At 38.2% G+C, this 21,069-nt stretch overlaps 1 protein-coding gene and 2 pseudogenes across 1 annotated transcript; all 3 read left to right on the top strand.

Moving 5' to 3' along the window:
* Positions 1-232: 232 nt before the first annotated feature.
* On the top strand, positions 233-3,503 carry LOC143887001 (flotillin-like protein 4 pseudogene; annotated as a pseudogene).
* A 1,030-nt stretch (positions 3,504-4,533) lies between these two features.
* Positions 4,534-7,054, top strand: LOC143887988 (flotillin-like protein 4 pseudogene; annotated as a pseudogene).
* A 6,591-nt stretch (positions 7,055-13,645) lies between these two features.
* LOC143887985 (blue copper protein 1a-like) lies at positions 13,646-14,435 on the top strand. The gene is made up of 2 exons (XM_077392246.1): positions 13,646-13,775; positions 14,140-14,435. Exons 1-2 carry the CDS (start codon positions 13,646-13,648, stop codon positions 14,433-14,435), a joined length of 426 nt encoding a protein of 141 aa, XP_077248361.1.
* Positions 14,436-21,069: the final 6,634 nt, after the last annotated feature.

Raw genomic sequence — 21,069 nt, 5'->3', positions numbered from 1 at the left:
GGCTCAGTTATCATACTATAGAAATGAAGCTGAAGATTGGCCCATCAAAGTTTAATGCATGCTCTATACTGATGCTCAACATTGCATGCTCTATACTGATGCTCTATACTGATGCCCATCAAAGTTTAATGCATGCTCTCTCTCTCTCTCTCTCTCTCTCTCTCTCTCTCTCTCTCTCTCTCTCTCACACACACACACACACACACACACACATTTTCTAACCATATTGTGGTGGTACAAAGTTGCCAAGGCAACTGAGTACTTAGTAATCACTGGTTACAAAATTAAGGATATCAAACTAGCCAAGAAAGCAGGGATCCTCCCTGGCCAATCCTACACCGTATTCGATATCTCCCCATAAACTACACATTCAATGTCCAAGCAAAGAGCGCCGAGAAGCTCCCCTTCCTCCTCCCCGCCGTCTTCACCATCGGCCCACGAGGAGACGACTTCGATAGCCTTCTCAAATACGCCAAACTCATGTTGTCCCACGACAAGCTATCCCACCACGTCAAAGAGCTCGTTCAAGGCGTAATCGAAGGAGAGACCCGCGTCCTAACCGCATCCATGACAATGGAGGAAATCTTCAGAGGCACCAAAGATTTTAAACAAGAAGTGTTTGAGAAGGTTCAACTTGAATTGAACCAATTTGGGTTGTTGATTTATAACGCGAATGTCAAGCAACTTGTGGATGTTCGAGGCCATGAGTACTTTTCGTACTTGGGGCAAAAGACCCAGGTGGAAGCTGCGAACCAAGCCAAGGTGGATGTGGCTGAGGCTAGGATGAAAGGGGAGATTGGGTCTAAGCTAAGGGAGGGGCAGACCACGCAAAATGGCGAAGATCGATGCGGAGACAAAGATTTTCTCGATGAAAAGGCAAGGGGAGGGGAAGGAGGAGGAGATTAAGGTGAAGTCCGAGGTGAAGATTTTTGAGAACGAGAGGGATGTTGATGTGGCAAAGGCAAATGCTGAGTTGGCGACGAAGAAGGCTTTGTGGTCCCAACAGACACAGATGGCGGAGGTTGAAGCGGCAAAGGCGGTGGCGATTAGAGAGGCTGAGTTGCAGAGGGAGGTGGAGAGGAGGAATGCTTTAACTCGGACAGAGAAGCTCAAGGCTGAGTTACTTAGTAAGGCTAGTGTTGAGTATGAGACCAGGGTATGTATGATTTTGTTATCTTATCATGGAAAAATGATATTCCAACCCCTCTTGTTTTCCCTTGTTTCCAACCTAGGCCTTGCTTAAGAATAAAATTAGGCTCTATAAGGATTGCGAGGAAAACATTTCTGATGAAATGTATTTTCTTGGAAAGTTGTTTCTTTCCAATATTTAGAGGGAAATAATATGATTGTGGTTAATTTAGAGGGTTATTATCATAAATTGAATGTCCCTCTCACTAAAAGTAGAATAGGGTAGGTTCAAGTTAGGGCTGCAACTTGGGTTGGGTAAAACCCGACCCGCATTGACCCGACCCGAAATTAGCTTGGGTTGGGTTTATGTTTCTCGGCTCGACCATTTCTCGGGTCGAGCTGGGTCTATGATCCAAAAGCCCGCATGAATCTCGGGTTGAGCCGGGTTTGAAGGGGCCCGATCCGACCCGACCCGAGTTACTTAAGTTATAGTATGTTTTTTTTCTTCTAAAACTTTGTTACTTTAAAAGTGAAAACTTAAAAGTAAAACTCACGCACGCACGCAATCACAGGGACTCTTTCCATGTTCTGTTTGTTTCCCTCCTTTACCTCTAGGGCTTCAAGTTTCAACTAAATAGTTAATGCACTAAATAGTTTGTTGTTTATCTCATATAAGTATAATCATTTTCACTTGGTAATGCATCAATTTATTCTCTTTGGACTAGTTATTAGTTTGCCATGTTGGAGTTTTTCTACTTCTTATGAGTTGAGTTGCCTTGCCAAACAAGAGTTTTCCTTAAAAAATTGCGTCAACGTAAAAAAACCCGACCCGAGATTTATCATGGGTAGGGCCGGGTTTGGGAATTTTGGGTTTTCCGGAAAAAAACCCGACCCGACCCGAGAGATATTTCTCGGGTAGGGTTGGGTTCTTCAAAACCCGACCCGCCCGACCCGAGTTGCAGCCCTAGTTCAAGTTATCTTTTGTGTGTGTTTAAAAAAAAGTGACAAATTTTAGAATTATTTTTCCCTTCTAAACTTTTTTAAAAACTTCCCACAATCCATACAGGGGCATTAGGGAAATGATATTTCCACCCCTTATTCTACCCGACCACCCCTCTTACCTTTTTATTCCTTTTTTTCCCAAAGCTTTTTAAGAATAACTAAGATACCTAGGAATTTTTTAAGGCTACTGATGTTGGCACTACCATGTTCTGATAATTACACAAACCCAGCTTGTATTTTATCTTTTAAACAGCAATAAAAAGTTAATACAGTTTCCAAAACAAAAAACAAAAAAGCTCTCAAAAGAGAAGCTGAGTTTATGCAAGCAATTGTTAAAACTCCGTAGTGCAAATATCAGCAGCTCACTTTTTAAGAAGCTGCTGTTGGATTAAATATCAAGGGTGGTACCTCCACCGTACAAGAGCCTTCTTGTTGTAAGGCCCAACACCATATAATTTCTCTCTAAAAGGTAAGAGTTTTGATTTATGTGAAGTATAGAAGTATAAGTAGATAGTATAGATAATGGCTTCAAAATAGGCCTTAATGTTATATTTGTCAATAGAGGAATGATAAACTGAAGGGTGCCCTTTGCAAAAACCACCTGCAAGGGTGCCCCCATTGGACCATCTATGAAAGTGAATTTCTAATGGCCAAAAAATATAAAATTAAATGAATAATAAATGCAGTTTGGTGAGATGGTCCAATGGAGGCGCCCTTGTAGTTGGGTTTTTGTAAGCACACCCTTCAGTTTAGCATTCTTCTTGTAAATATTATTTGCTTTAAAAAACTTTATTTCAATATAGGCCCCCCTTTTTGGTTGTATCAAAATACCCCCTTAATCTTTTGGTTTTTTTCAAAACAAAAAATAACATGTGCAAGAGGCAAATTGGGAGCTCTATAAGAAACAAAAGGCTGCTGAGGCAGTGCTCTATGAGAAGGAGAAAGAGGCCGACGGCCGGCGAGTGGCCGCAGAGGCAGCCCTCTTCGCTCATCAACAAGCGGCTTTAGGGGAGCTTTACGCCAAGCAAAAGGAGGCAGAGGGACTAGTGGCACTCGCGCAGGCACAAGGCGTCTATGTTAGCACATTGCTAAAGGCCTTGGACGGAAATTATGCCAGTTTGAGGGATTACTTGATGATCAACGGGGGATTATTTCAAGAGATCGAGAAGATTAATGCTGGGGCTATACAAGGATTACAACCAAAGATTAGTGTTTGGACAAATGGCAATGGTGGTGAGATTGCGGGTGGTGGTATGAATGAGGTGGCAGGCATGTATAAGATGTTACCACCATTATTTAAGACATTGAACGAGCAGACAAGGATGCTTCCTCCGGCATGGATGGGGACGCTCAAAAATTCATTAGCTAATTAAAATGAAATTATAAATAGGTGAATGCTAATGGGGAGGCGGATGGGTTGGCTAGAAGTGGGGTTGACCGTTTGGAGTTGGAGTGGTTCGATTTTCTCCCTCCGTAGTTGATTATGTTGTTTTTTGTTATTTTGTTTCTTTTTTCTTTTTCTTTCCGTGTAATTTTGGGTGCTGTCCATCTTGGTCCCCTTCCCTTTCATAATATACTTCTGCCATTTCAAAAAAAAAGGTTCATGTGTGTCGAAAATGGGTGTAATTATCGTATTTTATTTTATTTTGTGTGATGCTAATTTTGTTTTTAATTAATTATGTATTTTTATCAATGCTACTCTTTTTACGCTTATTAAGTATTGAAGAAAATTTTGTCAATCAGCCCAGTTGGATGGATCTTAGCCGCAAGAAATATGTCTCTTTAACATAGGCATACTATAGAGTTTGAAATTTTTTAAGGGCGTGTTTGGATTTAGGGGGGGGGGGGGGAGGATTGGGAAATTTATGGCATAAAGTTTCCATGGAAAATAATATTGCATGGAAAACAATTCTAGGGCCTATAGTAGGTTTGCAATTTTCTCAATTTTTGAAAAATCATTTCATGGAAAATAGGTGTAAATAAAGTAACCTAAAGGCATGTTTGGGTCTAGGGATTGTTTTTTGTTCGAAAGAAAAACTTTTCTCAATTTTCCCAACTTTTCTAGAACTTTTCTAAAATCATCACAACCGGTTTTGTGATGGGCGGTTTCTTATTTTCCTTTTGGTTTCTTAGTCCTCCTTCTATTAGGAAACATGGTAAGAGTTATGTTAAGTTGGGAAGCCTGATTCTAGTTAGATTAGCGGTGGAGTTTAAATAGAAAGAGGAAACTTGGGAGAGTATGGGTTTTATTCTATAAATATGGGTCGTGTATCAAACAAAAAAAATATAACAAACCTAGACGTTCTTCACTCTCCATCTAAGAAACCACCTTCTTGTTCCCTTCTTCTTGTCCTTCACATCTTCACATCACCTTTTATTCTTCTTCTTCTTCATCTTCCAACCATGGTGTGGTGGTACAAAGTAGCCAAGGCTAGTGAGTACCTAGTCATCACTGGTTTCAATATTAAGGATATCAAGCTAGCCAAGAAAGCATGGGTCCTTCCCGGCCAATCGTATACTGTCATCGAAAGCTCCCCAGTAAATTATACCTTCGAAGTACAAGCCATGAGCGCGGAGAAGCTCCCTTTCCTCCTCCCCGCCGTCTTCACCATTGGCCCGCGGGTCGAGGACCATGAAAGCCTTCTCAAATACGCCAAGCTCATGTCCTCCCATAACAAGCTCTCCAAGCATGTCACAGAGCTCGTTCAAGGCGTAATTGAAGGCGGGACCCGTGTCGTCGCCGCGTCCATGACCATGGAACAAATTTTCAAAGGTAACATGCTCTAACATGCTCTCTCAAACATATGTGGATTAAAAATTGATATACGTTTGATTACAATAAAATTGTCAAATCTTCTAATCTTAATGCATGCTGATGAAGATCTCACATATTCTAACAGGTACCAAAGAATTCAAACAAAAAGTTCTTGAGAAAGTCCAGCTCGAATTGAACCAATTTGGGTTGTTGATTTATAACGCGAATGTTAAGCAACTTGTGGATGTTCAAGGCCATGAGTACTTTTCTTACTTGGGGCAAAAGACCCAGATGGAAGCTGCAAACCAAGCCAAGGTGGATGTGGCCGAGGCTAGGATGAAAGGGGAGATTGGGTCTAAGCTAAGGGAGGGGCAGACCAAGCAGAATGCGGCGAAGATTGATGCGGAGACAAAGATTTTCTCTACGAATAGGCAAGGGGAAGGGAAGAAAGAGGAGATTAAGGTGAAGTCTGAGGTAGAGATTTTTGAGAACCAAAGGGAGGCTGATGTGGCAAAGATGAATGCTGAGTTGGCGACGAAGAAGGCTTCGTGGGCCCAACAGGCACAGATGGCGGAGGTTGAGGCCGCGAAGGCGGTGGCGATTAGAGAGGCTGAGTTGCAGAGGGAGGTGGAGAGTAGGAATGCTTTAACTCGGACAGAGAAGCTAAAGGCTGAGTTTCTTAGCAAGGCTACTGTTGAGTATGAGACCAAGGTAAGTATGATTTTGTTAATTTATCATTCGATATTGTTATTTCCTCCCCTTTTGGTTTGTCTTCTTCCCAACCTACCTAGGCCTTTGCTTAAGAATAAGATTAGTAGCTCTGTTTGGATTGCAAGTAAAAATTTCTGATGCAGTTATTTTTCTTGGTTAAGTTTTTTCTTTCCATGATTTAGAGGTGAATAATATGATTCTGGTTAATTATGTTCCACCCTTTCTAAACTTTCCTGCAATCCATACAGGGCCTGAAATTATGTTCCACCCTTTCTAGTCAACCACCCCTGTTACCTTTTCTCTTCAGTTCTCTATGGATTTTTTTAATGCTATTTATATTGGTACTACCATGTTGTGATAATTGCACAAACTCAGCTTGTCTTTTGTTATTTAATCAGTGATCAAAAGTTATTATAGTTCCCAATATGCTCGTAAAAGCTAATAAAAAATGAAAAGACAAGTTGAGATTGTACAATTATTGAAACATAAATTGCAGTGCAAATATCACTAGCCTTCTTATTTGCTATATAAAAAGTAAACTGTAAGTATAGTATAGATGTATAAGTAGATGATATAGTAATGGCCTCCAAAGAGACCTCAATGTTCTATTTGCAAATAGAGTGCTAAATGGAAGGGCGCCCTTGCAGCTGGGTTTTTGGAAGGGCCTTATAAAAATTATTAGCTTTACAAAACTTTATTTGCATATAGAGCCCTTCTTAGCTTGTATACAAATACCTCCTTCATCTTTGAATTTTGTTTATAAAAAAGCAGGTGCAAGAGGCAAATTGGAAGCTCTACAAGAAGCAAAAGGCTGCAGAGGCAGAGCTCTATCAGAGGGAGAAGGAGGCCAAAGCCCACCGAGTGGCCGCAGAGGCAGCCCTCTTCGCTCATCAGGAAACGGCTTTAGGGGAGCTCTACGCAAAGCAAAAGGAGGCAGAGGGAGTAGTGGCACTCGCGCAGGCACATGGCGTCTATGTTAACACATTGCTCAAGGCCTTAGATGGAAATTATGCGAACTTGAGGGATTACTTGATGATCAATGGGGGATTGTTTCAAGAGATGGCTAAGATCAATGCTGGGGCCATACAAGGATTACAACCAAAGATCAGTATTTGGACTAATGGCAATGGCGGTGAGGTTGCGGGTGGTGGTATGAGTGAAGTGGCGGGCGTGTATAAGATGTTACCGCCATTATTTAAGACCGTGCACGAGCAGACGGGAATGCTGCCTCCGGCATGGATGGGCACGCTAGAAGATTCATCAGAATGATTAATGATTCATCAGCTATATTTTTTTTTTCATTTTTTTATTGATTTCGTGGGAGTTAAATGTTTAGTCAGATAGTTTCTTTCTTATCTTGATATAGAAGAACAAAAGAGTAGAAATTTAGTTTGCATCTTTTCTACATTTTTTGTAGCATGTTCTCTAGATTTTGATTCTACTTGGTTGCTATTTTAGTTGGGTTTTTAAGAGTTTCTGTATTTAGTTGGCTGGATGTATACTAGTGGAATTAGGAATGCACTGAGTGGAAGTTATTTTAGAACGAAAAAAAAAAACAGCTAGAAATTAAAAGTTGCTGAGTGGGAATGTAATAGCCAGTGAGTGGATAGGAATAAAATGAGGGCTGATAATGATAGATAAAAACATGTCTAACTAGTAAAAATAATTTAAATTCTCTTTATAACTACATTAAGGCCCTGTTTATTTCTAATTTTGAGATCCGATTGTGAGTCCAAAACTGATTATTGTACTCAAAGCTAAACATAAATTTGAGTCCAATAATCAGTCTGGGACTCCCAATCGATTTCCAAAATCCAAAACAAACAGGGCCTTAAGTATAGTGCAGATGTAGTGGGGGGGGTGTGGTTGGTTGAAGTATAGATGTTAAATACCACCAATTCTGTCATCCTATGCTTTTGGTGTAATTGGGTCTTTCACAAAGAAGTACACAACAAATTTATTAAAACTATAATGCCAAATCAAATATAAGCAAATTTTCATCTGCTTACCCTCTCATCAAACACTTTTCCACCTCTAACAATGTTCCCCTCTAGAAAATACATTGGATTACATCCTAATTGTATTTAACATCATGGATCATGGTACTCGAAGGGCAACAAATGCACTCTCTCTGAGCCTATCCCAATCACATGATCACAGCTACTTCTCTTCTAACTTCGAAGTGGGAGATACAGAGCCACTTCAATCAAATGATCAAATGCTTTTGAGTTCACTACCTGGAATTCCTAGTGAATGATTTGCGGAAGGAATTCCCAAGTAATATAATTTGCAGGGACTACAATGCTTTTATAACTTCTCTGACTAACTAGGCAAATCACGAGATCTAGACAGCTAATTGTGTCAAAGGACTGTCACACAACTCCAAAGGCACTTCACATGCAGCTAGGTGGGCTTTCTAAAGATCACTTTGATTTTCCATGAGAGATGGATAATGACCAAAGATAACCTTGGCGAAGAATGGCTATATCAAAATAAGAAAAATGAACTTATCAAAAAAATAATAATAACAATAAGAAAAATGAACTGCATCTTGTTATGTGGAAATAAACAACCCAACCTACACAAAATTTGTGTGTGTGAGGTGGTGGCAGATGGGGTCCCTGGTAATTAGTCTAAGCAGATATAAAATGCTCGCAAGTTCGGTAGATTTGACATATGAGGTTGAGAATAATCAACCCATGGACAGTGCCCTAAAAGAGAGAATTGTACATGACTCTGTAAAGAAGATGAAACCTTTGTATCACCAAGACAGCAATAAGAACAGAGATGCATCCAAATACTTCTTTTTTCCTTGAATCATGGCAATTATATTAAGAAAAGGGAGCCGAGATGGTCAATACAGAAAAAAGCAGAAAGAAGAAAAAATACAATTATCCAGATACTCAACAAAACGATAAAAAAATGCATTCCTCAAAATCAAAACTCGTGAGTTCAAGATCTTTCATCAAAGTTGAAATAAGAATTGCAGATAGCCAGATACCCAATCATAATGAAAATTTCTTGATTGTTTAAATTTTTATGTTTTGCTTTTGTTTTTCTCGATCAAATAACCGTTTCGAGGCATATTTCTCGGTGTTCCAAAACATGGATGTGGGTTAAAATGTGGCCAAAGCAAATCCTAGTCAACTTGGCATGACGTAACCGACTACTTTGTTGACACGGATGAGTACTTAGTTGACGTGGTCATTAACTGTTAGAATATGTGTTCTAACAATAACTTGGGAGAGTCAAAGGAGTTTGGATTAACCTTTTCTTCTTTTTAAAAATTAACAAAGAATTTTATTGAATCAGAAGGAGAGACAAGATGTCCCAGTACATAAGCAAAAAAAGAGAGATCTGACAGTACAGTGTCTATAAAGACCCTGGATTTACAATACAAATGACATTTGTTCCCGTCACATACACCCCATCTTTGGCTAGAGGGCTGCCATTGAATTGGCCGTCCTTCTCCTGTGAGCAAGATGTGGTCTTAGACATCTAACCAGATCTCGTATCTCGTCGATAATGTTCCGTAGTCTCCAAGGCCCTCTGCCTTGATTGGTAGCCCAAGCTATCACATTGGTGGAGGCCCCCTCCACAATCAGAGGGCCCAACTTGTTGGCAGAATACCACTGTAATCCAAATAGCAATCCCCTTGCCTCAGCTTGTAAAATGGGGTCGACTCGGGGGAGTTTTGAAACTACGTTATTTCTACCAAATTCAAAAGCTCTAAAAGTGGAAATAACAGAAGATTGAATTTCTGATGAAAATTGAAGAATGACAGACATCTTTGCAGAAGAAAACTGAAGGGATCAAGATCTTTGCAAAGATAACTACAAACCAAGAGACAGTTTTCCCTAGAAGAAAATACTCTCTACAAGAGTTCATTCAAGAGAGTGGTAAAAAAATGGTAGATTGTATCACCTATCTCTCTTGTGTTTTCTCTAGTCAAGACACATCTTGAACCCCTTAAAAATATATTTTTCAAAGAGACTAACACACCCTTTAATGACTTAAATGGATAAGTGAATGGCCATGGTGGTGTACCAACATGTTGGGACCCATATGGCATTCGACACAACATTGAACAAAACAGAGTTCCGAAGAAACAACCTGGACCAGCAACTAAATCCTATCAAAACTTGTTTAAAATATTTTTAAATATTTTAAAATTTTTTTTAACAGATAGCTCTCATTTTTCTTATATCCGTAGAATATAAGAATATCGAAATCCGATAAGAAACAAAGGAGATATGAATTTTACAAAATTGAAAAATCTTGCTGGAAATCCAGTTTCGGAATTCCCAGAATTGTTCTCGGAACTCCGAGAAGCCCCTGGACTAAAAAAAAGTCGTTGGGGGTCCAACGGCCAGTTGACTATTTGACCCGAAAATAACCGTTTTGCCCCTGAAACGGTCATATTGAGTTGGGACATTATATATACCCATCTAATAGGTCTAAAAAATATCATGAGCATGCTCCAACTCTAAAGAACCCTAAAAAACTACTTGCAACCATTTTTTGGGTTAATTTTCTCTCACCAACCTCTTGATCCTTGATTTGAGAAAATCATTTGAGATTGGTTTAGGCATTACTTGTAATCATCTTTGAGAGTGCATTGTAAGCTTTACTTTGTATTGCCTATCTAGAGGCAAGTGAACAACACCTTCTTCTCTTCATTGTATTTGGCAACAAAGGGCGTCGTATTTAAGACCTTTAGAGCTTGAACACTCGGATTGTACAATGCGAAAGGAACGCCGTATTTAAGTTCCTTGAAAGATAGTGGATACCTCAAGGAGAGCAAACTTGAGAAGAGTGGAGTAGGTCTTGGGTTTAAGACCGAACCACTATAAAAGCCCTTGTGTCAAAGCCTCGTGTCTCTCTACCTCCTTCTCTTGATTGGTGATTGGTACATATCTCTCTTACTCTCTCTTGTATGTGCTTTAATATTCATATCCTTGCTTGAGTGAGTGATTAGCACTTAAATTGAAATTGCATATTCATCTCTTGCTAATTAAGCCTCTCATCATTCTAATCAAGTTATAAAATCAACTAGGGAATAAAGTTTACATCATTACTATTAAGCTTAATTAATCAATCTAACTTGATTGAGAAAAGTTAAAACTAGGGTAATTATGGTGAAGAGTTTTTAAAGAGGATAAACATTTTAAAGAAACCCAATTCACCCCCCTCTTGGGTTGCTTATTGAAATTTCAAAGAGAGAGAGAGAGAGAGATGAAGAAAAAGCATCATTCTGGAAAAAATCCAAGCAAAGTCCCACCTTTTTGTGATTTTGGCTTGGATATCATCGAGCAGGACAAGGAATAAGGATGACATATCAGTAGACATCCAATGATTAACCAAGAGACATCCCTCGTAGTCTCTAGAGATTTCAATGCTATATTAACTGGCAAATAAGGAATTTTGCTGACATGGCACCCAAATGCGAAGAAAAATACTAGGGGTGCAAAACCCGACCCGCTTCAACCCGACCCGAAAATAACATGGGCCGGGTTTAGAAATCATAGGTCTTCGGTAGGGTCGGGTTTAGATTGAAAAACCCGACTCAATCTTGCGTAGGGAGGGTTTAAAGAAAAACAACCCAAAACCCGAAACTTGACACCCGAACCGACTCATATAGGTGTACTACGACTTTTTTAAATATCTCTTGAATAACTTTGTGAATTATTTTCTAATATATTTGTATAATTGTTTTCATTGAGGTGATCATGTTTGTGATATGAAAATATAGTTTCCTTCTTAAATTTATACACTTGATCACATAAATTTAGAGATTTTTGGTGTGAATATTTTTTTTTCCTACCATCTTTAAAATTAGTCACTATCCTAGGCCAAAAAAAAAAGACCCGAACCGGCCCGAGAAACTATCTTGTGTAGGGTCAGGCTTACGAATCTTAGGTTTACATATAAAAATTTAGACCCGACCAGACCCGAGATAACTTCTTGGTAGGGTCTGGCTTACGAATCTTAGGTTTTCCTATAAAAATATAGACCTGACCCGCCTGACCCGAGTTTCACCCCTACAAGATACGTAAGCTATCCTGGGTGCTCAAAAAATAGAAAATATAGGCAAAAGAAGGGGAATGAATCCCCCTCTGACGGATAAAATCCCCCTCTTAACGTTATTAAAAGTTTTAAAGGCAAAGAAAACATTCAAGGGGGTGAATTTATCCCAAGCAGTGAACCATTCTCACATTCTCACAGAAAAGAAGGCCCGGGGGGGAGGGGGGGGAGAGATTTTATCCGTTTAAGGAGGGGGGTGGATATCATTTCCCCAGAAGAAAATATAAAAATTGATACTTTAAATTATACAGCTCATTTACAGCCATAAAAAAAAAAAAAAAAAAAACCAAACCTATTGAAATGTGAGAGAACATTTCCTACACACTTGTAGGTAAGTTACCTACGCACTACCTTAAAATACAGTGGGGGCCCACATTGTTTGGGTGATCCAAACAATTCATTTGAATGGTCCTCACATAGATAGGGTGTCCACAAAAAATCAGATCCATAGGATCATCCTAACCATTCAAACTATGGAGGCAAAAAATGGACTAATTTGTGAAGGTTTATACACGTCCATTTTACCTCCACAAATCGTAGGGTTGGGATGATCCTATGGATCTGATTTTTTGTGGACACCCTATCTATGGAGGACCATTCAAATGAATTGTTTGGATCACCCAAACAATGTGGGCCCCCACTGTATTTTAAGGTAGTGCGTAGGTAACTTACCTACAAGTGTGTAGGAAATGTTCTCTCTTGAAATGTTGTGCTAACCGGAAGGATTTACATTTAATTACTGTACATGGGTATTTTGGTCATTTGACATAAGGGTGGACTTATAAATAATTAGAAGCCTTCAGAAGGATTTGAATCTGTTTCTAGGACCAGTGACCATGTGGGAAGTCCTCGTATGCCCCAAAAAGAAGTCTTCATAAGTAAATAATTACATTTTAGTAGGAAATACAACTTGGGAAGGTGAAGAAGGAAATCGTCTTTTATTGTTTTTAAAATTATTTTCCATTAGAGCTGGCTTACCCGCCGGATATGAGTCAAAGGAGTGGAATGGTTAAAAACGGACTGAAATATGCCAAAGAGGGTGTCATTTACAAGATCGAGGTAGGCAAAGAGTGTTCAGTATTTTTCAAAAATTATTGTGGGCCCACTTCATAGGATGATCCAAACTGTTCACTTGTTGGGCCACAACGTAAATAGGTTGTACCCAGAAAATCATCTCCATAGGCTGATGCTAACGCTCCGATCTGTAGAGGGACTGCACATTATAGAAACCTTTACAATTCTGAGGGTAAGGATCATCCTATGGAAATTATCGATAGGTACAACCTATTTAAGTTGTGGCCAAACAAATGAACTGTTTGAATCATGACATGAAGTGGGCTTCACATTATTTTTTTGAAATGAAAACATTTGCAAAATAGGATTTCGTTTAATTGGAATATAAAGACAAAAGTGATATATTGAACAACAATTTGGTTATTTCCGACGTATTTTTCTCTTGTGAATTCCAACTCACTTTCTTGCTTTCTTGTGCATGTCTCACAACATGGGATTTCATCTTTATTTTCTAATCGAAATTCAGTTCTGCTAGCAGTTCTCTATTTGAAAATATATAAAATCTCCTTGTGTCATCATCCTTGATCGAGGGTCTAGCCGTCTAGAATCATTCGGGTCAGATTCATTGACTAAGTAACAATACACATGGGGTGGTGAACCTATGCCATAAGCACTATTATCTTTCTTATTATTCTTCTTCTTTTCTTTTTTCCTCAAACAACTATACATTGCAGAACACAACTGATTCATTGACAAGGTAATAGAAAAATATCACCGGCCAGCCGATGCTCGTTTTCTGATTGGATTATGATCGGGTCTAAATAAAAAAAAACAAAGGCTTATAAATAAACCCTATAGAGGTACTTTCCATTCACCTTCTTCATTCTTCATAAGTTGATTGAAGCATCTTCAATGGCTAATATGCAAATATATATAATTCTTGCCATTGCCATGACCGTACTTCCAGCGGTCGCTCTGGCAACTGAATTCATAGCGGGAGACGGGCAAGGGTGGTGGACACTTGGCTTCGATTATGAAGCTTGGGCCAAGGGCTTGGATTTCTGGGTGGGAGAAAAACTAGGTATGTTAGCTAACTTTTTCTCTCTCTTTTTGAAACGGTAGTGTAGAGGTAAAACAGACAGACAATCCATTTTTGGGGGATTTGCTTGACAATTTCATGGAAAGATAACCCGGGCCTGTTCCTCCTATTTCTACAAATATTCTTTTAAATGCCGTTATTTTCTTCTTTTTTTGGAACAAAGTGGAATGGCTCCTCCCATTTGTCGCACCTTTGGTGAAAACAAAATGCATGTGAAGAGTTGAAGATAGTCTAAAATAAATTGTGCCTTAGGTTGGGAAATATTATTTTCTTTTTCTCTTTGAAAATCCAAATTAGGAACATATTTTTTTCATATTTAAATGCTTACAAATGAATTCCTTTGCAGCTTTAAAATACCCAATTGGAAATTACAACATCTTCAAAGGGCGACTGGCGAAAAAGGCTCTCGCGGCCACTGGAAATGAAGTAATTACATTTGCAACCCCGGGAGAGAAGTGGTACATATATGGAATAGGCCAACACTTTGTGAAGGGCCAAAAGCTAACTATCAATGTGCAATCGGCCCTGCAAGCTCCGGCATCAGGAGCTAAGATGCCTAGCTTGGCAAATTGTATTGTAACATGTGGATTTCAAGTAGTCATGGTGGCAATAGTTGAATTCACACTGATGGTCATGGCTTAATATGGGAATATCATTCATAAACTTAAATTTTGTTTCTACATAGGGCCTCATTCTTTTGTAATCAATGATCATTAACTTGTTTTTTCTTTTATTCCATTAAATTATATGTCTCATTTGTTAAGTTTCATTATTTGTAACCAATTTTACTTGGGGGATTGATATATTTGCCATGCCCCCATTGTAATTTTTCAAAGAAATAATTGGGTTACATCAGAAACAATTGGGTTACATCTCTCTCTCTCTCTCTCTCTCTCTCTCTTCAAACGTTGGAGATATTTTTTCACTAGGCCTACTCAAAAACAATTCCTTTGGCAGCGAGAAAGAAATTACTGTGTGAGTCACTATTCATTTTCTACCTATATGCTACTTCTTGATGAAGTTTACCATAGTTTCATAAAAGAAAAAGATCAAGTTGAAACCTTGAAGAGTCATAATATTTTTCACAAAGATTAGAACATCAAGTTAAAGATGAAGAATTCAAATTGTACAGATGGTCTTACGAATGATGAATAAAGTTTCATGATATTTTTTTACATCAGTTTTGGTTTAATGGGAAGTTGGAATTCTTAAATCAAAATTTATAACATTTTGAAAAGAGGATTTTTTGTGTGTGTGTGATAGCTAACCTGGGGTTTGGCGTTGAAGCCTACCGGTTTATTAGATTAAGAGAAAGATAAAACATGCAAGATTACAAAACCACGCAATCTTACTGTGTGGTTTGGCCATAGTCCGTTTTAGACCCTGAGGTCTCAAAGTCATCAAACACACCCCCTGTGGTTCCCATGGGTTTTTTAACGTAGCGGAGCTGACGGATTGGATGAAATGGCTACTATAACCTTTCGTTATAAGTCAAAAAAAAAAAAAAAAAACCCATTTCGTCTATTTCCTCATTTCTATCGAACGAAGCTAGGGTTTTTCATGTTAGAAAAATGATGTACAAATCTGTAATTTAGGATTCGAGAATACCTTATAACAAATTAACCTTACAACTTGAAGACAGAGATCAATAATACTATTTTCTGCAATAATAATCTGTAAAAGAAAAAAGAAATCGTTAGATCACTTATCGAGTTGAGGCACGAAGAATCTTCGTTGTCCTTAAGGCAAATCTCGCCCCCACTATGACGAATCAACGGTGCAGATGGGCGTCTCGGCGTATGCCTCCAGGATACAACAACTCTCGCTCCAGGGATGTGCACTCACGCAGCCCGGATGCCTAAGAACTCGCTTATATTTGCTAAAAGCCTTGAGCAGAAAACCAGAGAGAAAACCAGAGAAGAGAAAGAGCAGAAGAAGAATTCGTCAAGGATATCTTTCTGTTTTCTCTAAAACCGATTTATATAGAAAGGTAATAGACACGTTAGGGTGAAACGTCGCACTCTTTTAGTGCGTGAGAGACGTTTTCCAAACGGTCACTAAACCACGATTAAGGAATCTCAAACGGTAAAAAAAGAGTTAAAACAAAAATAAATAAATTCTTGACCGTTAAAAGGAAAAAATAAATAAATAAATAAATAAGCCTTAGGTCCACGCGCGCGGCCGGCCGAGCCGCGCCGGGCCGGGCGGCGCGCGTGTGTGGTAAGATCAAAAGCCCACCGGACCCAAGTGGGTGATCCGTGCGCGTAGGATCCCCATGACCTCTTGCTTATTCACAAGGTTAAGAGAGTGAAAGTATATATATGGACACTCTCATCCTCTCACACTTCCCATCTAGGACTAAAGTTTTCTCATGACTTTAGTCTTTTTGGAGGGAAGCCCAAAAGCATACATATAAAGACTAAAAACACCTCATTGTAAGTTTGAATTACAAAAAGACTTTTTTCACATAAAAAGTCAACAATCCCCCACTAATTCAAAATTATAAGAAATAAATAAATCATAAATGTAAATAGATTTGATCAAGGCAAGATGTGTTATGCATCAGTAGAGGTGTCTTTTGGACTTGAACCTTTACTTGTGTAGGTATATCGAGTTTATCAAGTACTCGGTGAACATACGTCTTGAACCAAGCACTTTTAGTAATAAACTGAGACAACATACCACACACACAACACAGTAGGCATAAGCAAGTTCATACGGTGTTGCACTTTTCGGCCATGTGCTATGTCCTGTTTTCATGAGCGCTGTAGAGAAATTAGCCCATTCTCATAGGAAGCGGCCACACTTCCACACTCATATAGGTGTATCTATCAGGAGTGCCCTGTAACTACGCACCCGACTGACAATCAGCTAGTTAGCTAGTCAGCTATAGATAACATTAAGAGTCCTACAACTCATCCTCTTTTTGTTACAGGTTGCACCCACACCATAGGGATAGGCTTAGTGAACTTAATTCACATACAACTTGGTGCAAAACAGATCACTCAAATAACTTGTTTTTCCCATTGAACCTACTTCTTGGGATCTCCAGTCAGATAGGTTGGGTTCCTGTTATAGGTGATCTAAACAGTGGGCTTCAGCCCCATCCCCCTCGATATGATCATGACTAAATTTTTATTTAGTCCTTTTGTAAGACAATCTGATATATTATCACTTGATCTTACATAATCAATGGTTATCACTCCATTTTTCAACAACTATCTTATGGAGTTATGCCTCCGACGTATGTGTCGGGATTTACCATTATATACATTATTACCTGCTCTTCCAATAGCAGCTTGACAATCGCAGTGGATTGTAATACCCGGTACTGGCTTATTCCAAAATAGAATATCAGTTAGAAGGTTTCTAAGCCATTCAGCTTCCTCACTTGCTTTCTCTAAAGCAATAAACTCAGACTCCATAGTCGATCTGGCTATACACGTTTGCTTGGTTGATTTCCAAGAAACGGCTGCACTTCCTAGAGTAAAAACATATCCACTCCTTGATTTGGTCTCAAATCCAGATACCGAATTTGCATCGCTATACCCTTCTAGTACAACAGGATATTTAGTAAAATGCAAACCATAGTCTATGGTTCCTTTAAGATATTTCAATACTCTAATTAGAGCTTCCCAGTGATCACTACCAGGATTACTGGTATAGCTACTGAGTCTACCCACTGCATAGGCTATGTCTGGCCTAATGCAGTTCATCAAATACATTAGACTCCCTATAACTCTAGAGTATTCAAGTCGATTTACTCCACTTCCTTTATTCTTACATAATCTTATACTAGAATCATATGGGTAGCCACAGGTTTACAATCAAATTGATTAAACTTTCTAAGAATTTTTTCTACATAATGAGACTGAGATAGAATTATTTCTTCTGTGTTTCTATTAATTTTGATACCCAGGATTACATCTGCCTTTCCCAGATCTTTCATATCAAAATTATTTGATAAAAAAATTTTAGTGCCTTTAATTACACTAATGTCTGTTCTGATGATTAACATATCATCTACATACAGACAAACAATAACACCACTATCCCCACTAAATTTGCTGTATACATACTTATCTGATTCATTTATTATGAATCCATTTGATAGCATCACACTATCAAACTTCTCATGCCATTATTTTGGGGCTTGTTTCAAACCATATAGAGATTTTATAAGTTTACACACCTTTTGCTCTTGGCCTTGGATTACAAAGCCTTCAGGTTGAACCATATAGATCTCCTCATCTAATTCAACATTTAGAAATGCAGTTTTGACATCCATTTGATGGATTTCCAGGTTATAGATTGCAGCTATGGCAATTAAAATTCTTATTGTAGTTATTCTGGTTGCAGGTGAATAAGTATCAAAGAAGTCCATTCCTTCTTTTTGCTTGAACCCTTTAGCTACTAATCTAGCTTTATATTTATCTATAGTTCCATCAGTTTTTAATTTCTTCCTAAAGCTCCACTTGCAACCAATAGGTTTGCAACCAGGAGGCAGATCTGTCAAGATCCATGTCCCATTACTCAAAATAGAGTCTATTTCACTCTTAACAGCTTCTTTCCAGAATGAAGAATCTGGAAGGTACATTGCCTCTTTATATGTCTTTGGATCTCCTTCTAGAAGATAGGCAATGAACTCTGGACCAAAGTTTTTCTCTACTCTTGCCATTTTACTTCTTCTAGGCTCTACTGATTCTTCAGACACTAGATGGTCTTTATCTATAGATTCAAAGGGTCTTTTAATTGTGTTCTCACTTCGACTAGTCTTATAAGGGAATAAGGTTTCAAAGAATTCAGCATCTCTGGATTCTATTATGGTGTTAGGTTGCATATCAACATGATCTGACCTATAAATCAAGAACCTATATGCACTACTGTTTGCGCATATCCAATGAATGCACAATCAACAGTCTTAGGACCTAACTTAGTACTCTTAGGATCTGGAATCCTAACTTTAGCTAAGCACCCCCACATTTTAAGGTATTTAAAATGTGATTTTCTATTCTTCCATAACTCGTAAGGAGTTTTGTCAGAATCTTTAAAAGATATCTTGTTCAGAATATAACAAGCACAGAGAAGAGCCTCTCCCCATAAATTTTGAGGTAATCCTGAACTTCATAACATAGAATTTACCATGTTCATTAGAGTTCTGTTTTTACGTTCAGCAACTCCATTTTGCTGTGGAGAGTATGGTGCAGTAACTTGATGTATTATGCCTTGGTTTTCACAAAATTCACTAAAAGCATTAGAAGTGTATTCACCACCTCTATCAGATCTTAAAATTTTGATCTTCTTTTCTAACTGATTTTCTACTTCAGTTTTATATGTAATGAATTTATCAAAAGATTCATCTTTATTTCTAATAAGATAAACAGTACAATATCTAGAGAAATCATCTATAAATGTTAAAATGCCTTTTACCTCCTCTAGTTAAAACATTGTTTAAGTCACATACATCACTGTGAATTAAATTTAATAGTTCTGTTTTTCTTTCTTCTACTTTGTGAAAAGGCTTCTTAGAGTACTTTGATTGCACACATACTTCATATTTCTCTACTACTTGATCACTTTTAGGAATTAAACCTATGGTCATCACTTTCTTTAAAGATGCATAGTTAACATGACCTAGTCTACGATGCCATAAACAAGAAGAATCAGTAATATAAGCAGAAGAAGATGAAGCTTTATTCATAATGTTCTCAGTTACATTCAGTTTGAATAAGCCCTCACTAGAGTAACCATTTCCCACAAATTCACCACTTTTAGTGATTACAAATTTATCAGCCTCAAAAACCAGTTTGAAACCTTTCTTGATCAGAAGTGACCCAGACACCAGATTCTTTCTTATATCTAGTACATGAAGGACATCACAGAGCTTCAGAACTTTTCCAGATGTAAGCTTCAACAGCACTGTTCCTTTACCCGTCACAACAGATGAGGACGAGTTTCCCATGAAAAGCTGCTCTCCATCCCCTACAAGCTCGTAGGAAGAAAATACACTTATGTCACTACAGATGTGTCTAGTGGCACCAGTGTCCACCCACCAGTCCTTCACGTTACTAACCAGGTTCACTTCAGATACTACGGCCGACAGATATTGATCTTCAGCTACATTAGCCTGAGGCGCATTGTTTCCTTGAGGGTTTTTCTTCTTATCATTTTTCCGACAGTTTTTAGCATAGCGACCTGCTTTCCCACACACAAAGAAGTTACCCTTCTTTTTCTTGAAATCCTTATTATTTTTCTTGAAATGACCTTTTCCTGATCCAGATGCAGGTTTAGAAGAACTTTTCTTTCCAGATGAAGATTCAGTGAGATTTGCCTTAGAGTTAAACTCATAGGCCTTAGATTTCTATTTTCTGAAACGATTTTCATCTTCAGTTCTAAGATAAACAAACAAGTCTTGAAGAGAAAAATCATTTCTGTCATGCAATAATGTGTCTTGGAATTTCTCCCATGAAGGTGGTAGTTTTTCAATAATTGCACCAATTTGTATCTGTTCTTCTATTTTTATTCCTCTAGCAAGAATGTCAGAAACAATCAACTGGATCTCATTCACTTGATCCATAATGGATTTTCCATCTACCATCTAATATCGGAAATATTTTCCAATTAGATGTTTCTTAGAACCAGCTGCTTTGACTAGGTATTTCTTTTCTAGAGTTTCCCACAACACTTTTGCGGACTCAATTCTAAAAAATACATCAAACAATTGATTACTGAGACAACTCAGTTTATGACTTTTACAGAGATAGTTATCTCTTTTTCTTTTCTCAGTGAGATGAGTTCTAGCAGGTTCTTCCTCATCAGGCAATGAGTCAGGATCATTCAAGATATAGTCTAGGTTTAGAAAAGTAAGAAAGAATCTCATTTTTTCCTGCCATCTACCAAAATCCGATCCGTCAAATTTCTCCGGTCTTTCGGTTTAGGAAGCCATGATGATTAATTTCCGATAATCGAAATCCAAAAATTTACAGATCACATATCGGAGATTTACCTTAAGATTGTTGGAAAAATGATGTGCAAATCTGTAATTTAGGATTCGAGAATACTTTATAACAAATTAACCTCACAACTGGAAGACAGAGATCAATAATACTATTTTCTGCAATAATAATCTGTAAAGGAAAAAAGAAATCGTTAGATCACTTATTGAGTTTAGGCACGAAGAATCTTCATTGTCCTTAAGGCAAATCTCGCCCCCACTATGACGAATCAACGATGCAGATAGGCGTCTCGGCGTATGCCTCCAGGATACAACAACTCT

Source organism: Tasmannia lanceolata, unplaced genomic scaffold, assembly GCF_043159265.1.
Source record: "Tasmannia lanceolata isolate RefF3 unplaced genomic scaffold, GAP_Taslan_0.1 ptg000012l, whole genome shotgun sequence".
NCBI lineage: Eukaryota > Viridiplantae > Streptophyta > Magnoliopsida > Canellales > Winteraceae > Tasmannia > Tasmannia lanceolata.
This window is presented reverse-complemented; position numbering and strand designations above follow the sequence as displayed.